The sequence below is a fragment of the Ailuropoda melanoleuca genome, chromosome 18 (genome assembly GCF_002007445.2).
Source record: "Ailuropoda melanoleuca isolate Jingjing chromosome 18, ASM200744v2, whole genome shotgun sequence".
In the NCBI taxonomy this organism is placed as follows: Eukaryota; Metazoa; Chordata; class Mammalia; order Carnivora; family Ursidae; genus Ailuropoda; species Ailuropoda melanoleuca.
In genome coordinates this window covers 30,035,974-30,055,787 of record NC_048235.1, presented here as the reverse complement: position 1 = coordinate 30,055,787, position 19,814 = coordinate 30,035,974, and the positions used below count along the sequence as shown (strand labels likewise).

Sequence of the window (19,814 nt, the reverse complement as noted above, 5' to 3'; positions counted from 1 at the left end):
GCGCGCCCCCAGCCCGGGGCTCGGAGGCTTCTAAGCTTCCAGCCAGTGCCGCGAGCCTCTCAGAGGCGTAAGGAATAGTTTGGCTCCGAGCGCCGGAGATGCAGACAACGCACCGAAGCAGCGCCGCGTCGGCCACGCGAGCAGGGGTGGGAGCGAGACGGCCCCGAGGCGGCCGGAGTTCAGCGCGAGTGTTTTAAGATTCCGCAGCTGATTCCGCAGCCTGCGGAGGGAACGCAAAAGATGTCCCGGCAGCTCTGGAGGCTGCCTGTGGTCCCTTACTGGGAGGGGATTGTATTTTATACCCGCGCGACTGGATTTCTTTCCGGGAGGAACGGGTGTCATAGAACCGGGGGCACGACTGGAAGGGTTCAGGTTTGGGAGTCAGTTACATGTGACAACCCTAGCCTGTGCAACTTTGGGCAAGTTACATAACCACCACTACCACCTTCCCGGTTTCTTCTGTAAAATGGAACTTCAGTGCCTCCCATCAGGGTAGTTGCAAAAATTCAGTCTGTGGACTGCCATACTCATAAACCCACAAATTGCCTTCTTCCTCTTGGTTGAAGTCCTGCTACCTTGTAGCCTTCTGCTTTAGGAACCCAAACCTTCAGTGTTTCAGAGGACAGAGAGAAAATTACACGTAAGCAGTGGATTGTGTTGTAAGGAACTGTATAAGTGATTCTGGCCTGAGTTTGTATTAAGATAGCAAAGCTCTAAGAGACAAAAATGATAACATTTAAGGCATAATGACAAGAGCTACTCAATTTTAGAACCACCTAGACATGGTATCAGGAACCTAAAATCAGGAAACTGATTTTAAAACTTATGATATAGTTACTTGATCTCTGGAAATTTTTTTTCTAGTTCCCAACCTAAAAGTTTATCAAACTAAAACCAGCCCCTAGTTGCCATATTTTGGGAACTCTATCTCTGGATACTAATGTTTTACTTGGGTCTTAATTCAGCTCATCTTAGAATTTCCTTACCGAAATTGTTCAAGCATTAGTGTCCAGGAAAAGTATGTGAAAAAGGTTCAGTTTTCTCAAGAAAGCCCTGAATGACGATCCAGGCACGTGGCTAGCTAGCTACATGGTGATCTTGCTGAAACATTAGCTTGCCAGGAATGAACCATTGTAAGGCCCCTGGGCATTTGGCTTTAGAAGGCTGTGGTGGTATGAAGTAACTGCTTAGCAAGTGTGTATGTGTGTACTTGGTTAGACTGTAGTGTGCTGGGAGATGACGGTCATAGTTCAGGCCACATGTGGGCCATGGTCTGTACTATGACTCCGGACAAGGCCATTCCTTATTCCTGACAGTCTTGCAAAGTCATGCCATTGGTCATGATGGAGGACTGGGCAGGAAAGGCCTACCCTCAGTGCAAATCTTTCACAACTACAGTACTAAAAATAATTCAAGTGCGTGTCCCTGGAACTGTGGAATGGTAGTGTCATTGCATACCAATGATGTTGTATAATACATGTTGTTTAATTCACGTTAAAATTTTACCATTCTGGGTCGGTAGTAATTCAAAATCCTTCTCTAAATACAATTCAAGACTGGCATATTTGTAGCAGGGTAAGACAAGCTCTGTAGGAATATACCACTTATTAAGTGGCCCATGAACAGAATTTTGTGAGAAACTTAAGCAATAAATTAACCTGGATCAGATCCATTCAGGTGTTAGAAAACAGGTAGGAAATGCTTCCGGGATTTGTCAGGTAAAGGACACCTGCAGAATGTTCTAGTGGCCGTTGCTGTATGTTCCCTGTTTCTTCCTGAATTTAATAGCTCTCAATCCTTAAACCTACCACCCTTGTGGCAGAATTGTCTGTGGCCTTCTGCAGCCTCTCAAATCAGACATCCAGAGTCAAATCTTTTTGGCAAAAACACATTCACTGTTGTTACTTTACTTTTCAGCACCAGCAAAATTCTAGATTCCATAAATCATAAAGACAATTATAGTCTCTTGTCTTCCAAAAGTTTCCATTTCTAAAATAGGCTGACTACTTACTATGAATCATAATGTTACTTTCAGAGAAACTCTGGAGTTCAGTATTAAGAAATAAGAATTAAAACTGTGAATATACCAAATCTCCCTGTATCTCCCACGCTCTTAAAAAAAAAAAATCCGTAGCCAGTCTTTAATATCAAGGAATTGGGTATGGTGTGATGTTTAAATAATATTTAGATCTTGTATGTCTAAATTTTTATGATTTAAAGTAAATTCTGTTTTTATTATTACTTGGCTAATTTTTACAATAGTTCTTTTAAAGAGATCACTCTTGACCTCAGTGTCTAGAGTTTAAGTTAAATGATCATTCACGATACTCACTTTATCATAAATGAATACAATATGTCCTCAAACATCTGACAAAAACTTAAGATGTCAGAACAGGGAAAACATGCCACCTGGCTTAGGAGCAAACTTATGGGAGAATTTTATTCCTTTTATGCAGAGGTAAGCTATAAGAAAGAAATCAGACACTGCCCTTCATGCACACTTCTTAACTTAGTAAGCCAGATCTACATTACAGAACATTTTGGAGACTTACAGGAGATTGGAAGATATTTTAGGGCAAGAATGTCTGCAATGCCTTCATTGTTGTAGAATATCTAGAGAAAAATTGCAAAACAATTTCTTGGACATTCAGATACTCTTTTTCTCGGAATTAGAAAATGACTGTCTTATTCCTAGAAACTACAGTACATTTATCACCTATCACTTGTTCAGTTTTTCTCTTTCTTATAGAATGTCTAAAAAAAATGCTTTTGGTTTTCTCTCACATATTAGGTCATTTTACTTATTAGACTTACCTTTTATGCCCAACAGAAGGAATGAACTTTCTCTTCAAGGAAAAATTCAACTAACTCTCAAACCCAAGGAGGAAACCATTACTCTTTTACTTGCCATTTGATACACTTGCTCTTACCACTCTTATTTTCTGTGGGAATGTCCAAAGAATGCATTTCCTTGAATAGAAGTCACAGCTGTGTAAATAGCAAAAAGTAACTTTTTATCCCATAGCTTCTTTCAAACACATTTGGCCGGGAGGCCAAATTAGATAAAGCTTTTAACGTTTTCCACTTGTGGGGGAGGCCAGTGGAAGAGCATTGCGATGGCGGTCTCATCTTTTCTAGGCTGCTGTCATGAGCGCAACACGATTTTTTAATATCATAGCCACTTGTTTGGGTCTGTGTTTTAAAATATTTGGGTGCTTTCATCTGGGTGTTACAGTTCAGAAACTGGGCAATAACATTTCAACCATATATGCTTTTTGTTATCTTTTTGTAATAGGATTTTTAAACTCCAGTTTTCACCTTCATGTAGAAGATAAAATGTTTCCAAACCAAAAATAAGGGGAAATATGTTACACACCCTAAGTATCTAGGCCAGGAGTTGGCAAATTTTTTCTTAAAGGGCCAGATTGTAAATATATTCAGCTTTGAGGGCTGGGAAGCAAAAAGCAAGGATATTTTACAGGTACTTACAATCATTTAAAATGTATCGGTTTAGAAATGTAAAACCGTTCCTAGCCCCTGGGCCGTCCAAAAACAGGCGGCAGGCTGGAGTTGGCCAGCAGGCCGTGTGTTTGCCAGGCCTTCTGCAGAAGGTCGTACCAGCACTAAGAGAAACCCTCCTTTCTTCTCTTTCTTCCAGCCCCATGCCTGGAGCTTACGGGGTGATGGGTGACGATGGCTCTATGGATTATAGCGTTCATGAGGCCTGGAACGAAGCCACCAATGTTTACTTGGTAGTGATCCTTGTTAGCTTTGTTCTCTTCGTGTATGCCAAGAGGTAAAGTTTTTAGTATTTCAGGGTTGATAAGAAACTGGGCATTTCAAAAGTTGACACGTTTGTTTGTTTGCTTGTTTGTTCCGAATTAAGTGCACACAAATCATTTTCATCAGCATTTTTGTTGCTGAAAACACTGTCTCCTCGGGTCTGTTCTCGAGCTCTGGATGCCAGTTTGGCTTTGAGGAGCCTGTTGCTTTAAGAGTTAGAGATTTAAGTGCAGCTCTGGGCACACTGACCAGCTTTTGCCTTCCCGTTCTGTCATTTCTAATATACTCAGTTTGATCGTCTAGCCTGGGTTCACTGTCACTGTTGGATGAGCGTATTTTTTTTGCCCATGTCCCTGAAATGCAGAAACCCTAATTCCTATGTATTTAGCAGTTCTCTCTTCACACATTTTAAGTTTTCCCTTCTAATTCTTGTACACGACTGTGTCATAGCACTTACTGAATAATAATGGTATTATCTGACGACTTGTCTGTCTGTTCCACAAAAACTCCAGTCCCTTCAGAACAAGGACTTTGACCTTTAACCTTTGTGTCCCTGGTGTGCCACATAGTATAAATCCTCAATAAATATTTCCTGCTTTAATTCTAGATGTTGTAGCATAATTTAACTATTCTTTTCCACACTCCCTGGCTCCTTTCTTTAAAAAAAAAAAAAAAGAGGTGGGTGCTTTGAGGAGGAAAAGCAGTATTGGACTGAGTCGCTTCTCCTTATAGCCACATGCTTCTTGCTATTCTCTACCAAGGCTAGAAAGGCATTAGATAGTTCAAAGTAATTAATAATCGAAAATAATTGATGTTTGGCCTGGGGAGCACCTGCTCTCAGACAGGCAGGTTTGCCCTTTCAGGCCGCATGACCCCCAGAACAGCTGGCTCACTGGTAGCCTGGCGTTGGGGGTGGCTGAGAGGAGGCTCCACAGGTAACAGCTTTCCTCCAAAAATAGCCACCACCTCCTCCCCACTGTCCTTTTTTAAAAACAGAGATGCAATGTTGTTGATTTTAAGTGATGGACCCACTAAGGCCATGCTACTGTATTTAAGAAATATGGTGATTCATTATTTTCCAAAAGTAAGATCTACTCGCATTCAGTTTATTCTCTAACCCAGTAATTTAGCTTTATTTGGATGACACCAGAGGGAGGAGAAAAATAAGATGTTTTCTCGTTGGTGCATTTTGCCGTATAATACTTGGTTGTTGGAGGGGCCAGGACCGCAGCACCGTGGAGGTACGTCACTTCGTCGTATGAAGTGGCTGTGTTCGGCGTTCTCCGCTTTCTTGGAGCCCTGTGGCTGTACACGTACAGCTTCATATTTTGTAGTGAAGGAAGGAACACTTGAGCCAAGGAAGCATCTCGCAGAGACAAAAGAAAAGATGAGCTCATTGTTACTTAAGTCCTTTTAACGTAGCTTCTGATTGCTATGGTCCTGAGTCCATTACGGTCCTGTAGCTATTCATCCATATTGGTTTTGTGTTTTAGGAATAAAAGGAAAATTATGAGGATATTCAGTGTGCCACCTACAGCAGAAACTTTATCAGAGCCCAGCTTTTATGACACAATAAGCAAAATCCGTTTAAGACAGCAACTGGAAATGTATTCCATTTGTAAGTATATTCTGTGTTGAATGGAGGCATGTTTAAAATAGATTTTTTTTTGGAATTGAGTTCAATTAGCAAAAGGTTATCAGAAATAATTGGTAATGAAAACTTAGTGCCTTTTTTAGACGCTCAGCACAGTATTAGCAAAGGCGGCTCTGCCGTAAAGTTGAAGCTTCAGGACCCTCTGCTTATATGGGGCCCTTCCAGGACTCTGAAAACAGCCCTACAAATGTGCTTGTATGAGGATATTTTTATAAATTTTGCAAAAATTCAATATATATATATTTTTTAATTCAATGTTTTAACCATCAGTTAAGACTGTTCTCTCTTCCTGCTCTAATTTGCCCTCCTCTGCATATCCCCTCATGTGGAGTAGCTTTGAAGTGACCAAGAGCATTTGGGGATCTGGCTGAGGCTGAGTTGGAGCTGCATTTAGTTTGGGTTTGAATTTTGTATTTATGGAGTTTGCAGTCATTTCTATTATAATTAAATTACTGCAAGCCAAAGCAAAATAAGAATGACTTTCAGGGCACCTGGGTGGCTCAGACTCTTAAACATCCAAATCTTGATCTCAGCTCAGGTCTTGATCTCAGGATCATGAGTTCAAGCCTCTCACTGAGCTCCATGCTAGGCATGAAGCCTACTTAAAACAAACAAACAACAACAACAAAAAAACCCCAGCAGCTTCCAGGAATATGGCATGCAATATCAACGTGCAAGGCCAGAGTTCATGTCTCAATATTAATATGTCATATGGTACTGAACACTATGAGTATGTATGTCAGGGAAAAGAAATAAAGTGTAAAATGTACAGAGCCAGAATGAATTGTACATCTAAGCCACAGCCTTTTATGCCCTCATTTAAAAGAAAGAGTTGTGGTTGGGCACCTGGGTGGCTCAGTCAGTTAAGCATCTGCCTTCGGCCCAGGTCATGACCCCAGGGTCCTGGGACCGAGTCCCACAGCCGGCTCCCTGCTCAGTGGGGAGTCTGCTTCTCCCTCTGCCTCTGCCCCTCCCCCCTGTTCATGTGCACACAAGCTCTCTCTCTCTCAAATAAATAAAAATATTTTTTAAAAATTAAAAAAAAGAATTAGTTGTGGTTTCCAAGGTGTATTATTAAGTGAGAAAAGCAAGATAAGATAGTATATATACCAGGATGCTACTCTTTTAAAATTGAATGACCAAAATATCCCTTGTGTTATTTATGTGTAATATAAATGTTCTATATAATTATGCAAGCATGGAGGAATGCTTGGAAAGATACACATCAGATTATTAACATTAATTACCTTGATGGGACTGTGTGGGATTTAAGGGGAAAAGACTGGACATTTTTTCAAGATGTCTACAGTAAAAACTCAGGGGTGTGTGCACATGTGTGTGTGCATAGAAAGAAGCAAGAAAGGATGATCACCAAGATATCCCTAGTATATGTCTCGGGTGGACTAGAATTTCAGGTGAAAAACAGAAAAAGGTCTGTGTGTATATATATATATGCATAAACGAGTAGAACTTCTGAAGTCTTAAGCACAAATTTTATCTTAAAAACTAGTGACAGCTGTTCCTTTGGGGCAAGGAACTGGGTGGATAGCGGCAAGATTGAGCAGGTAGAAGGAAGGTACACTTTTTACTGTTTCCTTTTTGTTCCTTTTGCATTTTGTACCATCTGCATATGTTACCAGTTCAAAATAAGAAGTAAAATTTAACCTAGCATTATTCACAATAGCCAAAAGGCAGAAACAACCCAAGTGTCCTTGACAGATACACAAAAGTGGTATAGAAATACAATAGGATGTTATTCAATCTTTAAGAGGAAGGAAATTCTGACACACACTACAGCACAGATGAACCTGAGGACATTATGCTTCGTAATTATTCTTATGAAGGCAAATAAGCCAGTCACAAAAGAGCACATGTTTTACTTACAGGAGGCAAATTCATAGAGACAGAAAATAGAATGGTGGTTGCAAGGGGCCTGGGGAGGAAGGTGTGGGGAGTTACTGTTTAACGGGTGTGTTTAGTTTGGGATGATCAGAAGAGTTCTGTGGCTGGAGGGCGGCGATGGTTGCACAGCGCTGTGAACGTCCCTAATGCTGCTGGACTGTACACTTAGAAATAGTGAAAACGGCAATATGTGTGTATTATTTTACCACAATAGAAAAAAGTTCTTTAAAAAAACTTAAATACTAAAAAACAAAACAAAAAACAAAAGTACAGAGTCATAAGCTCTATATGGAAAATGATAAAGAATTAAGTTCCCATGGATGTCCAGTCAAAACAAAGCTATTTCCTATCAGTAATACACTCGGTACCATAACAAACTATTACAAACCAAGTGTACAGGTTTTTTCTTCTTTGATGGCAGTGCCATAAAAGATAATTTATCAGAATTCCTGTGTTTGAAAGGTATGTTAGTTTTCTACGGCTGCTGTAACAAATTACTGCAAATCCTGTGGCTTAAAACAACACAAATGTACCATCTTACAACTTTGCAGCGTAAAAGTCCTACAACACTCTGAAACCAAGGTGTCAGCAAGGTACTCTTTCTGGAGGTTCTAGAAGAAAGTCTGTAACTTTGCCTTTTCCAGCTTCTAGAGGCCCGTCACGTTCCTTTGTTTATGGCCTTCTGCCTCCATCTTGGGAGCCAGGAGCGTTTAATCTTTCTGATCATTCTTCCTTTTTAATTTCTTAGTCTTTCTCTGCAGTCAGGAAAGGGTCTCTGATTTTTAAGAGACATGTGATTAGGCTGGGCCAGATAATACAAGGTAATCTTCCCCTCGTAAGGTCCTTACCTTAATCACATCTTCAAAGTCCTGTTTGTCCTGTAAAGTAACATATTCACAGATTTTTGGGGACTGGGATGCAAACATCTTTAGAAGCCATTTTTCTCATAAATAGTGTATGGTGGATTTGCACATTTAATGAATTCCCTCACATTGGATCATTCTTAGTGTTTTTGACCTATCTAGTCCTGACAGTCTGGCAGTTCAAGAGGAAATAACAAACAAAATTCTTTTTCTTAAAGAGGACTCCCAAAATTGTATAAACTTTAGGTCACAAAAATTTGGGTGCACCCTGAGTAGCATAAATAAATAGTATCTCTTTCTTGGCTAGTAAAAACTTAAAGAAGAGACTGAAAGTTTTAACTCTAGGCAGGGAATGACATTCAAAAAGATTTTAACTCCATACTTTCTCTAGTGGCAGGTTATAACCATTCTTCTTCAATAAACATTTCTCAGAAGTACAAAAAGAATACAGAATGTATATCTGTTTTTCTTCTAGTTTATATCCATGACAACTAAGTCTCTTAGACTCAAAAGTTGAAATACAAATTCCTTATGATGTGGACAAAAGCATTATTATTAACTTATCTTAAGGTGGAAGTGGGAGATAAGAAAGAAGGAAATTGGGGCGCCTGGGTGGCACAGCGGTTAAGCGTCTGCCTTCGGCTCAGGGCGTGATCCTGGCGTTATGGGATCGAGCCCCACATCAGGCTCTTCTGCTATGAGCCTGCTTCTTCCTCTCCCACTCCCCCTGCTTGTGTTCCCTCTCTCGCTGGCTGTCTCTATCTCTGTCGAATAACTAAATAAAATCTTTAAAAAATAAAAAATAAAAAAAAATAAAAAGAAAGAAGGAAATTATAAAATGTTAATTTAACTTGAGGCGCCTGGATGGCTCAGTTGGCTAAGCATCTGACTGCTGATTTTGGCTCAGGTCATGATCTCAGGGTTGTGAGGTCAAGCCCCGCATCAAGCTCCATGCTCAGCGCAGAGCCTGCTTGTCCCTCTCCCCCTGCTCTCTCCCCTGACCCCCCAACTCAGGCACACATGCTCTCTCTCAAATAAATAAATCTTTTTTAAAAATGTTAATTAAGTTTAATAGCTTAATTGTTACCTTATATTTTAAAGCTCTGAATAATCCTGATATACAAATAATAAAGTTAATATACAAAAATGGATATCAGCGGTGTTAAGAAATTAAGAGGATCACAAAGTATTATAAATTTCCTCTAATGAAAAAAATTAATTCTAAGCTAATTCTTTACTGAGAATCATGACTTGACTGTGGTTTAATGTTAGCTAATAATTATTTTGCTATTTTTATTAATTTTATCTCTTTCTTTTGTTGTTGTTTTGTGTTTTGTGCTTTAATAGCAAGGAAGTATGACTATCAGCAGCCACAAAACCAAGCTGACAGTGTGCAACTCTCGTTGGAATGAAATCACAGAAAATGAACAGCATAAGTAATGTTCAACAGTCTGGTAGTAAGCTCCTAAACATACTAAATCATGAACAGCATTTTTTTTTAAACCCTGTGTCCCTAAAATCATTTTACTTGTCATTTCCCCCAGTTTTTTTGTGTGTTTTGTTTTGCTTTTTAAAATTACATCTCCAAGTCATTTGTTATACCAAAAAAAAGGGGGGGGAAGCAGTCAAAAAACCTGGATGCAGAGAGTCTGCACATACTTAGGAAGATAGAACATAACCAGAGATGGTGATTTTACCTTGTAAAGACCTTTGATTTCTTCAGCATACAATCAGGAATAAAAATGTATCTTTGGAAGTGAGAATCTGGAGATTATGCCACTTCGATTTAAACGTTTTTGCAAAATTAAAAAGTAAAAATCCAGGCACTGGAAGAACAGCATCCTCTGCAGCTGTATTCTATGATGAATGTAATATGGATAGTGGACGATTGTGTTCTTCCTGCTGTCGTCACCGCGCTTTAATTGAATCGACGATCTTTGCTTCTTCGGAACTTGCACAGGGGACTGTCTCTTCTACTCTCTTCATGAAGCATGCCCATCTGCTAATTGTGGAGGCTGTGATTGGAATGTTTTCCCTTCATAGTGTTCCCAGGAGCTTGTTTGCTGTTTTTGGTCTTTCTGTTTTTGTTTTTTGTTTGTCCATTTGTTTTTTAAGACCACAGTTTAATCCCCTCCAGAACAGTCTTCTTTGGACCATACTGGAGAATAAATGGGCACCTCTCTACTGGTGTTGGCAACTTCCTTTTTTGGTCATGTAACTCCCAAGTTTAATGTAGCTGTCTGATTACTTACACTTTTCTAGCATAATAAGCTTCCCTGAAGATTCTCATGTCCTGTACCGTACATTGAAATGTTTTTACCTAATTTTTCACATTTATTTAAATAAAAGTTGGTGGGAGGTAGTGGCAAGGAAATTTACCTGTCTGTATCACTGTCCAAGAATTAGTTTTTGAATCAAAGCTATTCGTAATTTTAAGAGTTAGAGTTAATATTTCAAGGATTGTTTCCTTTTCCCTTTATAATTGTGAAGTAAGGAACATAAATTTTAAATGGAAAAGTTTAGACCAAATAACATTATTGAGGGAAATTGCATTTGCTTTTAAATTTTAATTATATTATTCAAAAATGTCTTTCTGGTACAAGGTGAATTGTTGACTAAATGGAATAACTCTTTCTTGACTCCCAGAAGAGTTTGAATGCACTACCGATACATAGAATGAAAAACTGACTTCAGGATTGTGAACAGTTACAATTACAGGCAGGAGGTCACAGAGCAGCAAGGGGACGATCTTCTTAAACTTTTCTTTGCTTTTAGGAAAACCACTGTATATTTCTGTGAGCAGAAAATGTAATCAGGAGCAGGAGCAGTTTTCGTTATCACTGACATATTGTGCAATCTGGACAAATAAAAACTGGCCATCTCAGATGATTTGTAAAAAGAGTGTACATAAATAAATGTAAATCCCGATGAAATTGATTGTGGTTGTTTTTGATTTGCATCCACTAGACAGAGACAGTCAAAACCAAAAGCTGGTAGATCATTTGGTGAGCATCAAACCTTGGCAAGGAAGAGGATGAATTCCTCCTCATTTTTTCTCTAAAGCCAACTGATGGGAATCACACCCCCCACTGGCAGGAACAACAGCAAGTTCGCCTTTGAAGTTGCTTCTCTGCTTCAACAGCTGAGCTGGGAAAGGGTCGGAAGCCCTGCAGCCACACTTCAAAGCCACCCCAGCTGATTGTCCCGCTTCTGCCCACCCCACCCCACCCATCCAAGAGTTCCATGGAACTATTTTCTTTGGAAGAAAACTGGAACGACTAATAAACTGGTAACTAACACGTGTGTTCTCCCTGTCCTCGTTTCTTCTCTTTTTAACGCATAAGATCTTCAGCAGTGAGCACTAGTCAGCGTCTATTGGCACACAGCTTCATCGTGGTAAATTACCGGATGTTTCGCTAACGCCAGCCAGCTGCACTAAAGGAAGAAGTTAGCCCCCAGAGGGCACAGGTGTTTGCTATTGACCTATTCAGGTGGAGTTATTTATGATTCGTAAATGAAATGCAGAGTTGATCATAAAATTGCTGTAATGTCAGAACTATTTTACGGATGGAGGAGAAATAGATAAAATTATCGTAATAAAAATCATTTCTGTGATTAAGATAAGAATACATTTAACTTAAAAAATGTAATTAAAGGGGGAAGGGACAAAAGTATATTATACCGAGCCAAGTACTTCATTCAACAAGCAGTTGTGACGAATGGACTCTGCTAGCCGCCTGTGAGCTTCTGGAGGCTATTCTAGTCTAGTAATAGAATCAGAACAGGAATGGGGCCAAACACCAAATGGAACTAGAAAGGACACGTGGCTCACCTGCAACCTGTATGCAAAACTGAGGATACAGAGTGGGAACTCGAGCTTTGTCTTTAATCTGTTTCCCAGTGGACATGCCCGCACCGAAGCCAGAGCCGAACTTACACAAAACTATAAAGCAAGAAAACCTTCCCACCCCTCTCTTGGTCCCTCTTCCGCCTCCTGCAAGGCTATGCGTGGTGCAGTCTTGAATGAGGATGTGAGAGTACGGATGAGGCAAGAGGCTCCAGAACCGAGGAGGGAAACCCGACTAACTCCTGAGGCACGTGTGGGAACTCAGCAGCAGTTCATCCTCCTGTCCTTGACCTCTCTCTCACCCCAAAATAAATGAGGGGCATTTAGCGTCGGATTTCATACTGATGTATCCTCCACCTTTATTTTATTCAGATCTAGAAAAAAACGAAAGCCGATTATATAGATTAGTAACATTCCCCATTCTAGGTAGGAAGGGGAGATAAAGCCAAGGGAGGCTACTCACCGTCCAGGCTCATTGGTAGTAATCTAGGCCCCAGTTTGATGCTGAGGGCCCACTGTGCTCACTTTTATTTTTGACGTTTCTAGTTCCAGAGTTCCTTCTCTTCCAAATAGAGAAACTACAGAGGTTTCACTGTGAGGAAGGAGTGGATAGCAGGAATTTTTATGAAAAACATTTTGACACATTTCAAACCAGCTGAAGAAAGTTGGGTTTTGCTTTGCTTTTTTCCTAGTTTCAGGGGCAGAATTTCGTGATTCATCAGTTGCATATAACACCCAGTGCTCATTCCAAGTGTCCTCCTTAATGCCCATCACCAATTATCCCTTTTCCCCACCCACCTCCCCTCCAGCAACCCTCGGTTTGTTTCCTATAGTCTAAAGTTTCTTATGGTTTGCCCACAAATCAAAACCACAATGAGATATCACCTCAGGGTCAGAATGGGTAAAACTAACAACTCAGGAAACAATAGATGTTGGCGAGGATGCAGAGAAAAGGGAGCCTCTTACACTGTTGGTGGGAATGCAAACTGGTACAGCCACTCTGAAAAACAGTATGGATTTCCTCAAAAAGTTGAAAATAGAACTACTCTACCACCCAGCAATTGCACTACTAGGGATTTATCCGAAGGATACAAACATAGTGATTCAAAGGGGCACCTGCACCCCAATGTTTATAGCAGGAATATCCACAATAGCCAAACTATGGAAACGGCCCAGATTTCCATCAACAGATGAATGGATAAAGAAGATGTGGTATACACACACACGTGTGCACGCGCGCGCACACACACACACACAATGGAATATTACTCAGCCATCAAAAAGAATGAAATCTTGCCATTTGCAGCAATGTGGATGGAACTAGAGGGCATTATGCTAAGTGAAATAAGTCAATCAGAGAAAGACAATTATCCTATGATCTCAGTCATATTGGAATTTAAGAAACAAAACAGATGAACATAAGGGAAAGGAAGGAAAAATAAAATAAGATGAAAACAGAGAGGGAGGTTTTTAACTGCAACCAACTGTTGGTGTTGTTAAACGTAACTGCAAATGCTTCTGGCCTCAGAAATATGAATTTCTTGAAAAAATGCACCATATAAAGGTAAAGTATTTATGACAGAACAAATAAATGTACGTTTAATGTATTCATTTTTGGGGAAAGGATTGCAAGTACCTCTGAATGACATTTTATTTTGAGATTTTAAAAAACCAGGCCCGGGGCGCCTGGGTGGCACAGCGGTTAAGCGTCTGCCTTCGGCTCAGGGCGTGATCCCGGCATTATGGGATCGAGCCCCACATCAGGCTCTTCTGCTGTGAGCCTGCTTCTTCCTCTCCCACTCCCCCTGCTTGTGTTCCCTCTCTCGCTGGCTGTCTCTATCTCTGTTGAATAAATAAATAAAATCTTTAAAAAAAAATTTAAAAAATAAAAAACCAGGCCCATTCAAGTGGACTATAATCTAATACAATTCTTAGATCTCAAATGCTTTCTAGCACCTCGTATTAGCAGAGTAACTACCCCAAAGTAAATGCCTGGTAAATACTTGTTGAATTAATTAATTTGCTTGTAACAATTGGTAGAATTGATGTTTTATTTTTTATGTTTTTAAAAAGTATTCTGCGTCTGGTTCTGCTTCTGGTAATGGAAGAGGAATTGTATAAGGCTCTTACAGATAATGATTATGAGTTCACAGCAAAACATAAAAAACTATTTGAAGGTAACCATAGGCAGACAAACCAGAAGGAAAATGACCCCTGAAAGAAAAAGATTTGTGTTTATATGGTTCTTTGCCTGAAGGTATTTCCCATTCTAATAGCTGAGATAGCTAGAACTCAAGTGGAAAGCTACAGTGAAATTGGTTTGAGGAATAGGACAGAGTTCAGGGCTTCTGGAGAGACTGGAATGTGAGAAGGAACAACACAGAAAGAAGAGGACCACAGAAGGCAGAACCCCCAAATCTGCATATAAATACTGACAAGTCCTTGACTGATCCCTGAACTACAACCCTAGTGAGACTCCAGCAGAAAGGAGCCTAGCAGAAAACAGCTAAGAAGCTGAAAGAAATCAGGGTCTTCAGCTGCTGCCCACCATAGGAGATGCAGTGTGAGTCCTGCCAAATTGCCTGCTAGAACAAAAACAACACTTTTCAGAGGAAGACAACAGAATCTAGAATCTCTGTACCGTATTCCCCACAAGGTCTAATATACAATAAAATAATTACAGGAATGAGAACAGGAAAATGAGATCCACAGTCAAGAGAAGAAATGGGACAATATGGTCCATAGTCAAGACAAAAATAGTCAATATAAACTGACACCAAGACAACCCAGATGTTGAATTAGCAGGCAAGGACTTTAAAGCAGCTATTCAAATATATTTAGATAAATGAAACTGCAAGGCTTTATCAGTAGCAGATTTGCTGCACAAGAATACTAAGGGAAGCTCTTTGGGCAGAAGAGAAATGATAGCAGATGGAGATTCAAATCTAAGCAAACTCTAGACAGAATGAATGAGCAGACGGGGAGACACAATGATAGTGCTTTTAACAAGTAAAGATAGAGAATATATAGAAGTTTCTTGTGCTATTATAACTTTTCTATAAGCTTGAAGGTTTTTTTAATTATAGAAAAAATATTTGTAAATCAATATCTTGGTAAATCAGATTCTTTTGTGTGTGTGTCATACCAACCATTGGCAAAACTGAAAAACAGGCAAGGTGTCCAAAGGGCTGTTAGACAATGTTATGCTTCTTTCTTCTCTGCTTCATCCCACAGCATTTAATATTCTGTTCTCTATCGAAATCTACTCCTAAGAAAGAAGCTAATACACACTCCCACAAAGGAATAAATGACCTATAACAATTAAAATGCTACTTCTCATAGGACTTTTGTTTTGTATTTTAACAGAGCCTTTAACTGGAGAGACATGAAGATTTCAGACATTACAGAGAAGTGGTAATTTTTAGGGATAAGAGCCTTTATGGCCTCTTAGGGCCTCATATCATATAAGCAATTAGCTAAACTCCACCTATTCATTTGGCTACCATTTTCCAGTTCTGCCCTCCTTCATTATCTTAGTTTAGCCCATCAGAATGTCACCTTTTCCCCATCAAAATTATTAAAAGCATTGGAACTCCTAAAAAAAAATTGTATCTGTCAAAACAGCGCACAGTCAACTCTGCCTTATTACTGCAGCTAATGACCTTGTGAGCACTGTTTTACAAATGAGTAAAAGTGAACAATGTGAATGGGTCTCCCAGTCCTGGAACTTTGCAATACTGAAAAGTGAAGACTGGGTGGGAAGAAATATCTCCAAGGCCAAATAGGAGAGGTACGAAGGCAGGTATATAAAAAGGCAATTTCTGACAAACATACTGTGTTTATTAATGCTTTTTTTTTTTTTTTTTACTTAGGACTGTTTTTTTTAAAAAAACACAGATACAAGTAATCACTGGTTGAGTTCCTTTTCTCTGGTGTCAACTTTTTTCTTTATCTACTAGAGTACCTTGCAAATACTAGGTGTTTAACAAATATTTACTTAATTAGATCAGGTCAAATCCAGTGTTGCACTATCCCAGGAAGGAGTCAGGCCTGGGGAATAACAGTTTTGAAAGTTTTTTAAAATTTGTCCAGTGCAACAGAGAGCGACAGTGATTCTACCACTCTTGCAGCTCTTTCTAGAAGTCCAGCGTACTTTGTGAAAGTGGTTAAATCCCAACAATGTATCATATTTTATCTTATTGTTTCGTTTTATTTTATTTTAAATTCATTTTTTTAGTGGCTTAAAATGACAAACATGATCCTGCACTTGAAGGATTCAAGAGTAGTGTAACTGCGTGGCTCCAGGTCTCTCATGAAGTTGCAATAAGGATGGGGCTGCAGAAGCTGCCTCCAAGATGGCTCCCTCACATGACTGTCGGCAGGAGACCTCAGGGCTTTGCCATGAGGGCTGTATATGTTAATACCCTCCATAAAGAAAAAGGAGGATGGATTTTTTTTTTTTCTCCACAATCTTCCAGAACACAATATACCATATATATTTCAGGCATTACAATTTCTTAAAAATACATAATTATTTTTCAAGGGGCTCCTAGGTGGCTCAGTCAGTTGGGCATCTAACTCTTGATTTGGGCTAGGGTCATGATCTTGGGGGTCCTTGGATTGAGCCCTGCATTGGGCTCCCTGTTCAATGGGGAGTCTACTTGTCTCCCTCTCCCTCTGCCCCTTCCCCTGCTCACACATTCTCTCACTCTCTCTCCCAAATAAATAAATAAATAAATCTTTAAAAAAATTTTTTAGCAATTAAATCTCAATTAGTCACACCGATAAAAGTGGTTACATGGAAAATCCAAAAAAGCAAACAATCCAAAAATGTTAACTTTTGTTTGTTTGTTATACATTTGCCTTTCCAAATTAGTTTTGCTACACCAGTATTTTAATTGGTTTGCGGTCTGGTTTGCATTATACCTAACGATAATGACCAGCAAGTGCACAGCTATCTGAATTCCAAAGGGAAGGCAGCTGGCCTGCGACTGGGACAAGGTGACAGCTAATCTACAAATTTGCCAGTTGGTATTCAGACAGTTCTGAGGGGACCAATTCTGTTTTTTGAAAGCATAGACCTGGCTTAGGAGATTGTTTTTACAAATTAAATTCTTCTCTTGTTATATTCAGATCCAGCAAGTTACCTCAGCAGCACATCTTGAATTTACTCGTCACCATCTTCCACAATCTCTAGTTCTTAAGCAAGACTGAACATGTGGTTACTGTCTTGTATACCAGCAAAACATCAATCAACAAAATATTGTTGATTGGAAATCAATTATGAGGGAGGAAATATGTCAACAATCCAGAACACGGGAGGGGATGCTGGCCTGACTCATTGCAGACAAACGTTAAGCACCGTTTTCGGGCTGTCAGCGCTCTTACCAACAAATCTTTCTGGGAAAGCGCTGCTCCTTTCTTCCTGGAGACTTTTGATCATCAGAATTCAGCTTCTCTTTTCATCTTCAACACCTGTGATGTGTTCTGCTGCAGACTGGGGTTTGGGTTTTAGAAACGCCAGTTCCAAGGACAGGTTTTCATTTATCTACAAATTATAAATGAATAAAAGTGTTTGGAAACTTACTTACTTAAAATTTGCTTATATACTGGCATTCTAACCTCACGTAAGGTTCTGGATGTTTTTGGCTACTTCTTAGGTGCCTTGCTCAATGGCCTGTGTCCCGTTGCTATGGTGAAAGAGAATTAATAACAATTCTTACTTCTGATAACTTAATACTTGTAAAACATACCCTTTCTTTGTTTATTAAAAAAAAGACCCTGGCAAATCTTGTCTGCTTTAAAAGGATTAAACAATTTTTGGAAACACTAGTCCGTAGTTAGAGCTGTGGAGAAATTTCAGCTGAATGTGTGAACCAACATATGACAAATGCAGACACTGTTCTGCTCGCCGGCAGCTCTGACTGAGCTTGATATTGGCTTTTTCAAGCTGTTTGAGTGTAAATTTAGCTTGAAACAATTCTGAATGGAGTGAAGTCACTTCATGGTCCAAATAATCTTTTTTCCTTTTGAACTCTATTATAACTCGTCATTTGGGGCCAATCAGAAAGATCTAGTTCATCCCTCTCCCAAGAAGTTACAATAAAATTTAAATTTAATTTAGTTTGTATAAAGTCCCACTTATGACAAAGCAACTCTACATTTTTGTACGTTTCCAGACAGCTTGTAAAGCACCAATATAGATAAAAAATGAACTAGGTAATAGTTTAGCTAATAGAACACAGAATTTGAAACCTGAGTTCCAGCCTCGTTTTGCTCTGGTCTGTATTTATTTGAATTTGAGCATATCATTAACCTTACTAGGCCCCAATTTGTTCGTTTCTTAAACGGGAATAGGACTGCCTTTACCCCAGGGATGGTCATATTCCTAATGATATGATACCTGAGCCCCTTGGAAGGAAATGCAGTGATCCTTGGCAATGTTGCTGTTGTTCAAGATTCTTCTACTGTGTAACTACTTTATATATTTAAAAGTTTGAAGATTGAAATCAGACAAGAATGGAATCCCTAATGCCTTGAGGCCACTAGAGAATGTATTCTTTTTTTTTTTTTAAGATTTTATTTATTTATTTATTTATTTATTTGAGAGAGAGAGCGTGTGTGGATGAGCAGGGGGAAGGGGCAAAGGGAGAGGGGGAGAGAGAGAATCTTGAGCAGACTCCACGCTGAGCCTGATGGAGGGGCCGATCTCACGACCCTGAGATCACGATCTGAGCCGACATCAAAAGCCAGAGGCTCAACTGACTGAGCCACTCAGGCGCCCCGTAGAGTATGTACTCTTGAGCTCTGTGCAATACCAGGAAGGCAGTTAACCAATGAAAACTTATGAAGTACATGAATCAAGTAATCTAAACCAAATTGTCATCTCTGAACACACAGCTAAGTCATCACTCACTTTGACTACGTTAAGAACCTTCAGTCTTCTGTGTCATCCTTCAGGTAATGATAATATCTCCATTTTTTCAGGAGGAAATATGGGTGCAGAGAAATTAGGGGAGCAGCCCAATGTAAAAAACCAGAATTTTGTTCTCTCTTGAGATCCTTTCCACTCTATGTTTCTGTGATCCTCAATAACAGAAACAAAATGGTTTGGAGGTTCAAGCGTTGTTTACAGATATTATTGATGGGGAATAATTAGCATGCCTAATTTATTAGCCTTATTCAAGTCTGTTTGAGATAAAAGTCAAGCAAATGGCAGCAAATAAGTTTTCCTTACAATATTTTTAAAGTATCACTCCCAAACACTCAAATATAGAGAATTCTTTTCTTTTTCTTTGTATTCATTTGACTATCCCGTAGTTTATAAATCACACGTCTGTTTTGTACACTTTGTACCAGACAAGTCTGGGCATGCAAAGATTGTAGCGAGTTTACAAAAGCCACTTAACATATTTGGTTGTCATTTAAATTATGACTTTGAAAACACAGAAGACAAGCTCTTTTACAGTGATAGGCAGGTTTACATAAGTTGCCGCACAAACTAAATTCAAAATAACTTCAGTTCATATTGAAAAAGTTATTCTTTCATTGCCACTTCGCCATAACAGTCTTATAGTTTAAAAAATACCCATGGCAATTTTCAAGTATGAAGGGAAGTTCTCCTGTGTATCCTTTTTGTAAGTCATGGAAACTGCCGCCACCAGAACTTGCTGTTGATGACTGGATGAAGCCTACCTTTTCCTTCAAAGCACTTACCCTGACACGTTGTAAATCAGGGAAAGAAAGCCAAGAGACACAGTCTTAG

The 19,814-nt window shown here is 39.4% G+C and overlaps 1 protein-coding gene and 1 long non-coding RNA gene across 3 annotated transcripts in view; one reads left to right on the top strand and one right to left on the bottom strand.

Moving 5' to 3' along the window:
- Window positions 1-11,086, top strand: part of SMIM19 (small integral membrane protein 19) — a 12,104-nt gene extending 1,018 nt beyond the window's left edge. Inside the window, exons 2-4 of one of the 2 annotated variants that reach the window (XM_019798701.2) lie at window positions 3,659-3,796; window positions 5,277-5,401; window positions 9,550-11,086. In XM_019798701.2, coding sequence (XP_019654260.2) covers window positions 3,663-3,796; window positions 5,277-5,401; window positions 9,550-9,614 — 324 coding nt within the window. In that variant the 5' untranslated portion in view covers window positions 3,659-3,662 and the 3' untranslated portion in view covers window positions 9,615-11,086. Of the gene's footprint in view, window positions 1-51; window positions 3,797-5,276; window positions 5,402-9,549 lie in introns of those variants that run through there. The other variant, XM_034647752.1, reaches the window with a different exon arrangement.
- Window positions 11,087-12,365: 1,279 nt separating this feature from the next.
- LOC109489493 lies at window positions 12,366-17,592 on the bottom strand. Its single transcript, XR_002142515.2, has 3 exons — window positions 17,438-17,592; window positions 12,513-12,641; window positions 12,366-12,423 (listed from the first exon to the last, which is right to left on the bottom strand). It is a non-coding gene; the product is annotated as an uncharacterized LOC109489493 (long non-coding RNA).
- Between the last annotated feature and the right edge of the window lie 2,222 nt (window positions 17,593-19,814).